The 14,013-nt window shown below is 47.8% G+C and overlaps 1 protein-coding gene across 1 annotated transcript in view; it reads right to left on the bottom strand.

Annotated features, from left to right (window-relative positions):
* Positions 1-14,013, bottom strand: part of CENPE (centromere protein E) — a 691,519-nt gene that overhangs the window by 566,963 nt on the left and 110,543 nt on the right. Inside the window, 1 exon segment of the mRNA XM_029608709.1 lies at positions 12,303-12,432. Within this exon segment, the coding sequence (XP_029464569.1) occupies positions 12,303-12,432 (130 nt within the window).

Here is a 14,013-nt window from a genome sequence, read left to right as displayed (position 1 = left end):
CGAACCCGCCCTGCAATGCACCCAGCGCCGCAACCTGCACCCAAAGGGAATTGACCGCTAACCCCTTAGCGAGATCCTGCTGCAGGAAGTCTAGAACTCGAGGGATATCGCCGTCAAGGGGTCGCAGTCTCGCTGAGCACACCATGACTCAAAACAACTTCCAGACATCACATAGGCCATGGAGGAGGCCGGACATTGTGCTGGAGGAGAGTGGACATGAACTGCTCGGAATAGGCCCTTCAAGCGTAAACGTCACCTCTCAAAAACCAGGCCACAAGAGAGAAGTGATCCTCTCGATCCGAAAATATGGGTCCCTGACGGAGAAGACACGGGAGATGAGCTAGCTGCAAGGGGCCTTCGAGAGCTAGAGCACGAGATGCGCGAACCACGGACGACGTGTTCATTCCGGCGCCATGAGAACCACCCGTCCTGGGTGCAACTCTATTCGGCGAAGGAGCCGTCCTATGAGAGGCCAAAGTGGAAAGGCATACAGAAGGATTCCCGTGGGCCAGTGACACACCAGAGCGTCAATGCCCACTGAGCTCTGCTCTCGTCAACGGCTGAAAAATTGTTCCGTCTTCGCATTCGCCCGGGTTGCCATCAGATCCAATTGAGGAACTCCCCATCGGATGCAAATGTGGTTCCTCGGCGGATAGCTCCCACTCGCCTGGGTTGAGTTGTCTGCTGAGAAATTCCGCCTGTACGTTCTCCACCCCTGCGACATGAGAGGCTGCAATGCCCCCGAGATGATGCTCCGCCCAGGTGAACAGAAGTCGAGCCTACAGCGCTACCGCGGGACTTAGCTTCCCACCGTGCCAGTTGATGTAAGTCACCGTCGTCGCATTGTCGGAGAATACTCGAACCATTCTGCCCTGAATCCAGGATAAGAAGGCTTGAAGGGCCAGACACACTGCCCTTGTCTCGAGACGATTGATAGACCACAAGCCCTCTGTCGCCGACCAGAGCCCTTGAGCGGATCTCTCCGCACACACCGCTCCCCAACCCGAGAGGCTGGCATCGGTGGGAAATTATCAGCCAATTCGGCGTGTCCAAAGCCATCCCATGTTCCAGAGTGGCACGCGAAAAGCCACCACGACAGACTGGCTCTGGACTCCGGAAGCAACGGCGTTGGCAGGTGGAATTGCTCCAATACCGGACCCCAACGAGACAAAAGCGCACGTTGTTACGGCCGCAAGTGAGCAAACAGCATGGTACCAAGTCCAAGGTGGAGGCCATGGATCCGAGAACCTGCAGATGATGCTATACCATGGGATTGCTTCTTCCGGAGCAAGGAATTGACCTGGATCTGTAACTTCGCTACCCGGTCTGATGCTAGAAACACTCTCCCTTTCAAGGTATCGAACCGTGCTCCCAGATAAACCAGATCTTGGGTGGGCTCCAAATGACTCTTCTGGACATTGATCACACACTCCAGCAAACACAGCGTGAACATCACCAAACAAACTGACCGCTCACAGTCTTCGAGACTTTGCGTGAATCAACCCGTCGTCCAGGTACGGGTGGACCAAGATCCCCTCTTTCCGGAGGAAGGCCGCTACCATCACCATGACCTTGGTGAACATTCGAGGAGCTGTTGCAAGACCAAGTGGGAGAGCTTGAAATTGGAAGTGTTGTCCCAGGATCTTGAAACGCAGAAACCTTTGGTGGCTCAACCGGATAGGAATATTAAGATACGCTTCCATGAGATATAGTGACGCGAGGAATTCCCTTGTTCGAACCACTGCTATCACAGTCCTCAGTGTTTTAATCCGAAAACGAGGAATTCCAAGGCAATGGTTGACTTTCTGCAGATCGAGGATGGGTCGAAACGTGCCCTCCTTTTTTGGGACCACGAAATAAATTGAGTACCTTCCCCAGCCCTGCTGATTTGAGGTCGAGAAGTCGTTGCAGAGTCACCCGGACTGCTTTGCACTTGCTATGTGAGGCCATCCGGGACTCCACCAATACCTCTTGGACCCAGACAGAGAACTCTAAGAGCGTAGCAGTCTCTGATGACCCACTGCGCCAAGCTCCTTCTCCGGAACCAGGGACCACTGCTCCTAGACTCAGGAGCCTGGCAAGGGTTTGCTCCACCGCCTCCCGCTTAGGACCGCCCGCATGGGGAAAAGAGAAAAGATCGGTAGGTAACGAACAATTTTGAAGGCGTACCCGTCTCTGATAATGTCGAGGACCCACTGGTCCGATGTGATTTTGGGCCCCATTCCTCGAAAACAGGGAGAGGCGGCCAACCTAGGAAGGGGATCGAGGAATGAGCCAAGTGAACGTCATCGGTTGGCCAGCTTGGGAGTGGAGCGCGCGGGTTGGCCCTCGCGAAAGGGGCGACGCCCACGAAAGGGCTGCGACTAAGACTGAGAGCGAGAAGAATAACCCCTCGAGGAGCCCCCCGGCCACGTGGGGTATACAGTCTCTGACCCCGGAAAAGAGGACGAGAGGATGTAAAGGAGCGAGAGATGGCCTCGGCCGGTCCTCCTGGAGCTTATGGACCTTACTGTCCCCCAAAGAATCCATAAGCTTCGAGGTCCTCACCCAAAAGCAGCTTACTTTTGAAAGGCAATGTGCCCAGCCGGGCTTTGGAGGAAGGATCGGTTGACCAATTGCACAGCAAGAGAAGTCATCTGGCGGAGACCACCGAGGCCATCGCTTTAGACTGGACTTGAATTAGGTCGTAGAGCGCAATCAGCCCCATAAGCGAAGACAGCTTCGAGACGCTCAGCCTGTTCCGCTTCCACAGACAGGAGGTCCTGGGCTGCAGAGCAACTGTTGAACCAACCCTAAGACCAGCCCGCAGCATGAGACTGTTGCAAAAAGTCGCACAAACCCCCAGCGCCAAAACCTCAAAGATGCGCTTCATATGTGCCTCGAGCTTGCGGGTCCTGGGCATCCTTCAGGGCAGTCGAGCCCTTACAGGGATGGTGATATGTTTGGTGACCGCCAGAGACGGAGGAGGTCTACGGAAGGGATTTTTTTAAATTTCTAAACACTCCTCTGGGAGAGGGGAAGAGCTTATCCATGGCACGCGCCACCCGGAGGCCCGCTTCGGAAGCCTCCCATTCCCGCAGGAGTAACAGTTTGTGCATGGGATGAAAAGGGGAGGCGGTAGCCGGAGCCCTGAGTCCCGCCTGGACCGGGTCCATATCTTTAGGCAAAGAGGCCGTAAGGGTGTCCCACAGGGGGCTCCTCCAACCCTAATTCCTGGAGGACAATGGGGATGAGGGGTTCCAGCTCCTCCCTGCGGAACATCTGTAGGGACCCTGGGGTTGTTCCCCCTCCACAGAGGGAAGGGTACCCTCTGCATCGAGGGAAACGTCAGGATCCGGAAGCACCGGTGTCCCACCGTGGGGTCGGGCACCCCCGGGACCACCCGCATCCAAATAGGGCCTGGGGGCTCCGCAGCCGGACCAGGCAATCAATGGCGCCGGAGCGAGAAATTTTCACCAGGGGGGGCCTGTCCTCCTCCTCCTGCAGGCTTGCTAAATCGGATTTGTGCAGAAGGAGGACAAATTCTGTGGAGAAACAGGCCCTGGATTTCCCGGGAGGGTGAGGGGGCCGAGGGGGGGTGTCTCTGAAAAAGTCAGCCCCCTAGCCCCAGGCAGCTCCGAAAACGGAGCCGCTAAAAATCTAAAATGGCCACCGTTCCCGGGCTTTGCTGACCCGGGAACGGCCTGGCCATGCTTTGGGGACTCGATCCCCGGTCTAAAAAATTTGCCTGCCCTGCCGAGGAGGGGCCTTCCCCACCCGGCAGGCAGCAGAGCAGATGCCCCCTCGCGAATATCTCGAGGAGGCTTGCCACAGGATGAGGCAGGCTGCCTGCCGAAGCATAGGGAGAGCCGCACTGAGAGAAGAAAGATGCAGAAAAAAAAGTTGATTAGCAGCTTGGAGGCCCGGAGTGAAGCAGGGGCGAAACCTGCTGACTCCTGCCTGTCTGGCTGCCGGTTCAAAACCTCTGAAGTCCAAAAATAAAAAAAATGGGTCTACTGCTGTAGGTAAGTAAAAAAAAAAAAAGGTACTTGGAATACTTTAAAACTTAAACCTGTTTCGGGTTTTTTTGGTTTTTTTTTTTAATTTACAGTCTGAGCACAGCAGTGAGAGATGAAGACCCCTCAGCAGCCAGAGGAGGGGGAGAAAGAACAGGACCACAGTTTCGGTCCCCACACCTGGAAGCTGTTACAGACTCAGGCTATGCACTGCACAAGGGGCAAAGCCCCTGAGTCCGGCAAGAGCCAGGAGACGGAACAGTCTCCTGAGAAAAACAAAGCTAAACTTTTCTATATATATATATATTTTTTTTTTAATAGAATCCCTAAGGAAAAAGTACTTGCTTGATCCACGAAGAAAGAAGAAAAGGAAGGTTGACTAGCCTAAATCAGGAGACCGAAAGGTGAGCTAACACCTGCTGGAGACAGACATATACTGAAGGGTTACAGGATAGGCTCTGTACTCATATAGGATATCCTTTCAGTTTGAGTCTGTCTCCACCTGCTGGAAAGGAGGCTCAACCCACAGTCTGGACTGATCCGGGTACGTACAGGGAACAAGTGAAATTTTTTTTTTTTTTTTAAATAAAACTTTACTGATCCAAAATGCTCTTGAAGGGATTGAAGGAGCAGCTGCAGCAGGCTGGGTGGTGAATAACCAGGAGCTCCTGGTTGTCACTCACCGTACCTGGATGGACGAGATCCAGCCAGGGATATCTAATCCCCTGGATGCTCGGCCCACGAAGGTGCCTAACACTTCAGGAAGCGACCGCAACGAAAAGAAAAAAATTCCAACAAACTGAAAAAACTCAACTAAAGACTGCAGGTGTGTATCTCTACTATCTGCTGGAGTCAGAGAAATACTGAGGGACTGCAGGTGGTACTCTAGTATATAAGGCAGTGCCCAAAGTTTTGGTTCTCTGACTCCATCTGCTAGTAGGGATACACAACCCACTTCTCTGGACTGATCCTGTACTTACTGGGAAACTGGAATCTTTTAGCTCAGATGAGTTTTTAATTATAGGCACTTAGACTACTTTTCTTATTATTGGAACCTCTCTGTTGGGATGCCCTAAAACTCTAATGCTACATTAGTGTCCTTTGAAGATACCTCCCTCCAAACCATGCTCTACTGAGCAACCGTCTGCTTTCTCCTTTGTTCTAGTTGAAAAAGCTGCTCTCTCTCTTTTTTAAAGGTAAGTGCCAAGAGCCTGGTTCCACCCTGGTTAAGGTAGAGCCCATCCCTTCGGTTATAGACCTGATATTTTTGAGAGTGGATTCAGTCACTGATTGGTGCAATAGCTGCTGCTTGCCAGACTTGGGAGCCTTTTCACAAGATATGCCTCATCCACCTTCCTATTGATTGGAGCTTCGGAGGGCATTTTCCCACATCCTCATTTGTACCTCAAGGATCTCATGGACTGGGACTGCTACAATTTCATTAGGGGGCTCCACAAACTGAAGGATGTCCAGCATCTTGATCCTGGACTTATCCATAGTCTGTAATGAAAGTCAAATGGCCTCAGCCATTTTCCTGACATATCCAATGAAAGAGAAGAACTCAGGCAGGGACTTCCTTCTTTCTGGAAGAGAGTCATCGAAATTAAGCCCCACTGACATCTCTTCAGAGGTGTCTGTAAATCATAACTGTAGCCCCAAGGAGTACTCATAATCAGACTTACCCTGCTCTGCTAGAGGTGAGGACTCCTATGCTTGATCCCAAGCCATTTTAGGGAGGCAATACAGGGGGAAACTAGTCCTATGGCAAACTGGGCTGGCCTTATGGCACAACAGTGCCATTGAAGGGAAAACCTTGTATTTTCCCCAAACTTAGTTCCTATTCCTACAGACAGAAGGGCAGGGGGATTCTGCCACAGATGTGTTGAGAGGACCTAGGAAGAAGGGAGTTCAGCCATTGCACATCACTACCTGATGTTCAAAATTATGTACTAGTTTTCAGAGGAACCAGTCTGTTTCCCATGGCAGAGGATTACTCTAGTGATGGCTGGGCTAGACAAGGGAGAGAGAATTAAATAAAAAAACAAGGTGGGCAAGTGCTGGTGAGCATACCAGGTATCTGCAAATAAAGGTTTTCCCGTCGATAGCAGGGCTGAATTAGCCATGCTGTCATGGGGATCTGTCAATCAGACCCGGGAGGCGGAGCTTGTCAAAGCAGAGAACAGAGCTTTGCTCTCTGCGGCTGCGCGTGTGTTCCCGCGCAGGAAAGTAACGGTATCTCCTCAGTCTGTTTTTTCCGCGAGCGGAATCGCACGCGGAGCTGATCTCTCCTCAGTTTAAAAACAGAAAAAATGTCAAAACCAGGGTTTAAACCCTGTCCTTGCGGTAAAAGAATGTCTGTCACCGACGGACATAACCGCTGTTATAAATGTCTCGGATCACACCACGATACAGAAAACTGCGAGTATTGCTCTAAGATGTCCCCGAGAGCGTTAAAACAAAGAGCCTATAGGCTTCAAGAACTTTTTGCCTCACGGGACCCGTCGGAGGCTCACTCATCACCGGGCCCGTTAACTTCCTCGGCTCCAACAAAAAAGAAAACTTTCTCATCGGATCCTAAATCCTCTAAATTAAGAGGTAATGGGAAATCAAAAAAACGAAGGCCAATGGATTCTCAGAAATCCCCAGTGCCTAAAGAGCCGCAACATACCTCATCGGAGAAAGAAACCTTGGCGCCGACAACTTCTGCGCCTATGGCGCCAGATGCGCACATACCGGCGCCGAAGACAGAGTCTGCGCATAACTCAGAGCTTCCGGCACGCATGGCGCAGAAAAGACCACCGCGCCGACCAGATATGCGCATGGCGCCGAAAACTCCTAGGCGCATGGCACCGAAGACAACTATGCGCATGGAGCCGGAAACACCTATGCGCATGGCGCCGAGAACACCTATGCGCATGGCGCTGAAAACAACTGCGCGCATGGCGCCGACTGTAAGAAAACTTATGCGCACGGCGCCGATAAACCCTGTGCGCTCGGGATACAAGAACTGTGCGCATAAAACTACAACCGCGCACAGTTCTACTTCAGCGCACAGACATTCAAGTGCGCATGAGTCTACAGTCGCGCATACCTGCGCATACCTCCACATCTGCGCGTAAACACATATCCGCGCATAAATCTAAATCACCGCATAGATCAAGATCTGCGCATAAAAACAAAAATTACTCGCCTCAAAAATTAAAGAGAGAGTTGAAGCGAAAACGATACCCTTCACACAGCTCTTCTTCCGAGGCTGAAGTCACAGATACTGAGTCTTCATCTGAAGACTATCATAGGTACTTCACATCACTCCCATTCTAAAAGATTAAAGAGGAGTGCTACATGGGAGATGAGTCCATCGACTTCTAAATCATCTCATAAAGTTCCATCTACTACCGGTTCATTAACAAAACTGGTGCAAATTCTTTCCTCTACCACTTCTTCAGATTCGGAAGACTTAAGAAATATTCCAATCAATAAGACACAGAGAGATAGGGAAGTTCCTGCAACTTCACCTCCAATAATTATCTCACAACAAGACAATGGTATGGTAATGCCTTCTCATACAAGAGAAGCATTTTTTCAATTGTTGCAGTCTCTAGCAGGCTTTTATGAGACGCTTCAATCATCTTTTAAAATAACTAATTCTTCTCAGGACAATGCTACAAAACAGAAAGCACAGTCTAATGGAGAACAGTCGGCAGAGCCACAGACATCTCCCAGGATAAACCAACCAGCCTCGCCTACCCATATACAAGATACATCTTTTGATTCTCCTTCAATGCAAACATCCACATCATCTTCAGTGGGATGTCTGTCAGATATCCAGGACCCGTATTCCCCTCCTGAAGACATTACATACCCAAAATTCATAGAAAAAATGGGTACCATTCTACACCTAGAGGTCCAAAAAGAAACAGACCCTAGAGCGGAAACTCTTGGACTTCTAAAAATATTTGATACTCAGGTGGAACCAAAATCTCTTCCACCATAAGAGATCCTGCATTCCGTCTTACAAAAATCCTGGGAAACGCCTTATACAACTACAGCTGTTTCCAGGAAAACAGACATGAAATTTCGTATGAAGAAAACATCACTATACACTCTACCACAATTACCTCACGCATCAATTGTAGTAGAGTCGGCGATGCAGAGATTCAGGAAAACAAAGTTACACACTACTTTCCCACCGGGGAAAGACAACAAATACTTGGATGAGTTTGGAAGGAAAATATACCATAACTCGATGTTAACAGCAAGAATTATGCAACATCAGTTCTATATGGTGCAATATTTATATGAGTGTATGCAAGCTATGAAAGGTATACATTCCTCAGTAGCTGAACAGATACCTCAGCCTCTTCATGACATGGAAGAATGTTCTCGACACCTATTAAGATCAATCTATGAGGAACATGAAACTTCATCCATGGCTTCTGCAGCAGCTATTGCAGCCCGCAGACTAGCATGGTTACGTTCCAGTTCCATACGAGATGACTTGCATGAGAAACTAACAAACCTTCCATGTACAGGAGACAACCTGTTCGGAGAAAAATTCCAGGAAGCAGTAAGCAAATTAAAGGATGAAGCTCTAGCGGTACAATCGCTAGCATCGCATCCTAATTATTCGACTGCACGTCGCTATGTGGGGTCTACCCGTAGACAATCATATGCCAGAAGACCCTTTAGATCTTACCAATCTTTTCGTACGCAGCCATACCCTGCCTACCAACGTCCTGCTCCACAAAACAATACCTCAAATCAACGAAGAGGTAAACCACGTAACCAGAGGCAACAGGCACAACAGCCTACTACTACAACAAAAGCGACCTCATCTTTTTAGTTACTCAGCCGCCACCACAACAGCAAGCTCCTCCAGGCAGAATTCGTACTTGCCTGAAAGCCTGGCAAACAATAACATCAGATCAATGGGTTCTGGAGATAGTACGTCAAGGCTACCAACTCCAATTTCTCACAAAACCCATATTACCCCATCTTTCCACACTCAAGATCTACAATTCCCATCCACAACTGGGGGAGGAAATTGCTTTACTTCGCAAGCAACAAGCAATTCGACAAATCCACCCACATCCCAATTTGGCAGCATTTTATTCCCCGTACTTCCTCATACCGAAAAAGTCTGGGGGCCTTCGCCCAATACTAGACCTAAGGGAGTTGAACAAATTTCTCATCAAGGAGAAATTCAAAATGGTATCGTTGAAGTCAATTCTTCCTCTCATTCAAACCAACGATTGGATGTGCTCCATCGATCTGAAAGATGCTTACACGCACATTCCAATCCATCCATCCTTGTGGCGTTACCTGTGCTTTCGCTACAGACATCAACACTACCAATACAAAGTTCTTCCCTTTGGACTATCGGCTGCACCCAGAGTATTCACCAAATGCATGATAGTGGTGGTGGCTCATCTCAGGAAACAAGGTATAACCATCTTTCCATATCTGGACGATTGGCTCATAATAGCCTCAACTCCGAACATCTTACAGGATCACCTCAATCGGGTGATACATTGCTTACAAGAACTAGGGTTGGTGATAAATTTTCAGAAATCACACCTGCAACCGACACAGCAGTTACAGTTCATAGGCGCATGCCTGACACTACGTGCAACAGGGCATACCTCCCAGACGACAGAATATCACATTTCCATCAACTTCTGCACACCTTGAAACATATTCAGAGGCCGTCAGCAAGACAAGTCCTGGTAATTCTGGGCCACATGGCAGCGGCGAATTTCATGGTGCCCAACACCAGGCTACACATGAGACGCCTACAATGGGGTCTAAAACGACAATGGAAACAGCATTCACAACCATTGACGCAAAAGATATTGATGACCGCAGAAATGAAAAAAGATATAACATGGTGGCTCCTAGACTCCACCTTATCCAAGGAAGCATTGTTCAGCCCCCCTCCTCTCAATGCAGTCCTAACCACAGATGCGTCTCGCAAGGGATGGGGTGCTCACCTCGAGATTTACGAAACCCAAGGGTTATGGACACTCTCAGAACAAAATCTTCAAATAAATCTACTGGAACTCAGAGCGATTCGCAACGCATTACGAGTCTTCCAAGACCACCTGAAAGGACGCAGGGTCATGATCTACACAGACAACCAGGTAGCGATGTTTTACATCAACAAGTAAGGAGGGTCCGGTTCATGGTCCCTCTGCAAAGAGACCCTGACAATCTTCGAACATGCTCACAAAAATTGCATACATCTACAAGCAACTTACCTACCAGGAGTTGCAAACACCAGAGCGGACAGACTAAGCCGCATCTTTCATCCCCACGAATGGACACTCAATAGAAGTAATCCAGGACATATTTCTGCAGTGGGGGACACCTTCCATAGATCTCTTTGCAACAGAGATCAATACTCAAGTTTCCAAATTCTGCTCGATAAGACCAAGCCAATTCAGGATCGCCCAAGATGCCTTCCTCATTCCGTGGACGACAGGCCTCCTCTATGCCTTTCCTCCCATACCTCTCATAACAAGAACAATTCAGAAATGCATAGCAGACAAAGCTCAACTGATACTCATAGCCCCGGCATGGCCGAGGCAACCATGGTACAGTTTCCTACTTCGACTATCCATCAAGGATCCAATTCTATTACCGAATCGTCAAGATCTTCTCAGCCAAGATCAAGGAACACTACTACACCCGCTACATTCATCTCTACACTTGACAGCTTGGAGATTGAAAGGCTCCTTCTAACAGAACAAGGAGTTTCCACTTCAGCACAATTCATTTTGTTACAATCAAGGAAACTCTCAACCAAGAAAAATTATAGCTATAAATGGAAACGCTACTCTGCCTGGTGCACTTCCAACGGTGTACCACCATTGGACTGTTCCCCGGAATTGCTCATTGATTATCTTCATACACTATATGTAGCTGGTCTAGCAACGTCATCCATCAGAGTTCACCTCAGCGCCATAGGCGCCTATCATAGACCAATCAATGACATTCCTATATCCAATCACCCATTACTGACTCGTTTCATAAAAGGTTTAACACACATTCGTCCTCCGGTATCCAAACCTCCAGTTCCAAGGAACCTCAACATAGTTCTGGAACAGCTCATGCTTTTCCCATTTGAACCAATGGACTCAGCACACATTAAATACCTCACTTGGAAGGTGGTATTCCTGGTTGCAGTAACATCAGCACGAAGAGTTAGTGAGTAACAAGCTTTGGTCCATTATCCTCCATACTTGCAATTTCATCAACAAAAGGTAGTTCTACGAACTCACCCATCCTTCCTACCGAAAGCAGTTACCCCATTCCATCTCAATCAGACAATGGAATTACCAATATTTTTCCCTAAACCTCATACAACCGATAGGGAAAAGCTACTGCACACACTGGATTGTAAGAGAGCTTTAACACACTACAAAGAAAGAACGAACTCGGACTCCCGTGTTTCTCAACTCTTTGTTTCCTACGACCCGAAGGCACCTGGACTGCCAGTGGCTAAACGCACCAACTCCAGTTGGATAGCACAGTGCATCAAATTCTGCTACGACAAACAGAATCTACATTTACAGTCTACTCCTAAAGCTCACCAAGTCAGAGCAGTAGCAACATCCTTAGCACACCTGAAAAATGTGCAACCCATAGACATTTGCAAGGCAGCTACATGGTCATCACTGCATACCTTCACATCTCATTACTGCCTTGACCAACAAGCAGCCACGGATGCGAAGATAGGGCAAGCAATACTGCAATCTCTATCCTCCTGTCCTCGGTGACTGCCACACTGTCAAAGATCACGTCCAACCATATATGTCATAGATGACGTGATCGGGAGCTTTGGACTCCCATGACAGCATGGCTAATTCAGCCCTGCTATCGACGGGAAAAAGCAAGTTTGCTTACCGTAAACGATGTTTCCGTAGATAGGATGAATTAGCCATGCTGACCCACCCACCTCCCTGGCAGTCACCAAGTCTTCGACTACACTACAGCTTTATTACAGACTGAGGAGATACCGTTACTTTCCTGCGCGGGAACACACGTGCAGCCGCAGAGAGCAAAGCTCTGTTCTCTGCTTTGACAAGCTCCGCCTCCCGGGCCTGATTGACAGATCCCCATGACAGCATGGCTAATTCATCCTGCTATCTACGGAAACATCGTTTACGGTAAGCAAACTTGCTTTTATGGCACAACAGCTTCATTAGAGGCTAATTACGATTCATCTGGAAAGCATTTTTTTTTTTTGCAGCACATAATTAGGATATCTGAGCTCATGCATCAAAGAAGAAAATGGCTTATTTTTACCTGAAGGGTACTCAGTGTTTCTTCAAAAAAAGCTGGAGTAATTGTGCAGATGATCACAGTTTTTGCATTTCCTCCCAAAGATGTTTGCAGAATTCGTGTTAGCTTACTATCTCTGTAATTTATAAATTTTCTGTAAGAAAATAAAACAAAACATTTTACTGCATTATATACTTCAAATCTCTGAAGCCATTTTAACAGCTCTTGAATTATAATCAATTGCCAATTTAATGCACAGTATCTGAGTAATATCACATTTATGAAAGCAAAATTGCTTACCTTGTAATAGGTGTTATCCCAGGACAGCAGGATGTAGTCCTCACATATGGGTGACGTCACCAACGGAGCCCTAGTGCGGAAAAGCTTTCTGTCAAAGTTTCTAGAAACTTGACTGGCACTGTGGTGCCACTGAGCATGCCCAGCATGCTATATTCTCTGCTACAGGGGTCTCTCTTCAGTCTCATATGCAGCAATAAGCATTAGCTAAAAATAGACTAAGAAAAGGAATGTGTCCCAACTCCGCGGGGTGGCGGGTGGGTTTCGTGAGGGCTACATCCTGCTGTCCTGGGATAACACCTATTACAAGGTAAGCAATTTTGCTTTATCCCAGGACAAGCAGAATGCTAGTCCTCACATATGGGTGATTAGCAAGCTAGAGGTTGAGTCATTTAGTGTTGAGGCAACAGTGAAGTGTTGTTGTTAAAATGAATCAGCCGAAGATTACAGCAGATTGGTTGCAGAAGGAGTTTGGTTTAAACTGGAAACAAGTTTTTTTTAAGACAGATTGTCCATAGGCTGAATACTGTCTGGACAAACAGGGACGACAAGAATGAGCTGCAAAGGTGTGAAGAGAACTCCATGTTGCTGCTTTACATATGTCAAGCATTGGCACTGAACGATAGTGTGCTACAGAGGTTGACATTGCTCTTACTGAATGTGCCTTTACTCTCCCTTGGAGAGGAAGGCCTGCTTTTTCATAGCAAAACTGAATGCAATCTGCTAGCCAATTGGATAAAGTATGTTTACCCACTGCTTTCCCTGGTTTTTTTGGATCATAAGAAACAAAAAGTTGATTGGATTTCCTGTGTACTGCTGTGCGGTTTAAATAGAAGAATAGGGCACGTTTACAGTCCAAGGTATGTAAAAAGCCTGTTCTCCTTGGTGAGAATGGGGCCTTGGGAAGAAAGTGGGTAAAACTATGGATTGGTTCAAGTGGAATTCCGTAACTACTTTGGGAAGGAATGTTGGATATGTATGGAGAACCACCATATCATGTAAGAATTTCGTGTAGGGGGCGTATGTTACAAGTGCTTGTAACTCACTAACCCTTCTAGCTGATGTAATAGCTATGAGGAAGATAGTCTTCCATGTGAGAAATTTGAGATCACAGGAATCTATGGGTTCGAAAGGAGAACGCATAAGTCTTGTTAATACCAGGTTCAAGTCCCATTCTGTGACTGGTGGCCGAATTGGTGGTTTAAGTTGAGTCAAACCTCTCATAAACCTACTGACAAGAGGTTGAGTGGAGATTGGTGCATCTCTTATCCTGTCATGGTAAGCTGAGATTGCACTGAGATGTACTCTTACTGACGAAGTCTGGAGGCCAGAGTCTGAAAGACGGTATAGACAGACTAGTAGAAAAGTGATGGGCCAAGTGAAAGGATCAATATTGTTTTGTCTGCACCACAAAGTAAATCTTTTCCATTTTGAAGAA

The sequence above is a fragment of the Rhinatrema bivittatum genome, chromosome 1 (assembly GCF_901001135.1).
Source record: "Rhinatrema bivittatum chromosome 1, aRhiBiv1.1, whole genome shotgun sequence".
Classification (NCBI taxonomy): domain Eukaryota; kingdom Metazoa; phylum Chordata; class Amphibia; order Gymnophiona; family Rhinatrematidae; genus Rhinatrema; species Rhinatrema bivittatum.
This window is presented reverse-complemented; position numbering and strand designations above follow the sequence as displayed.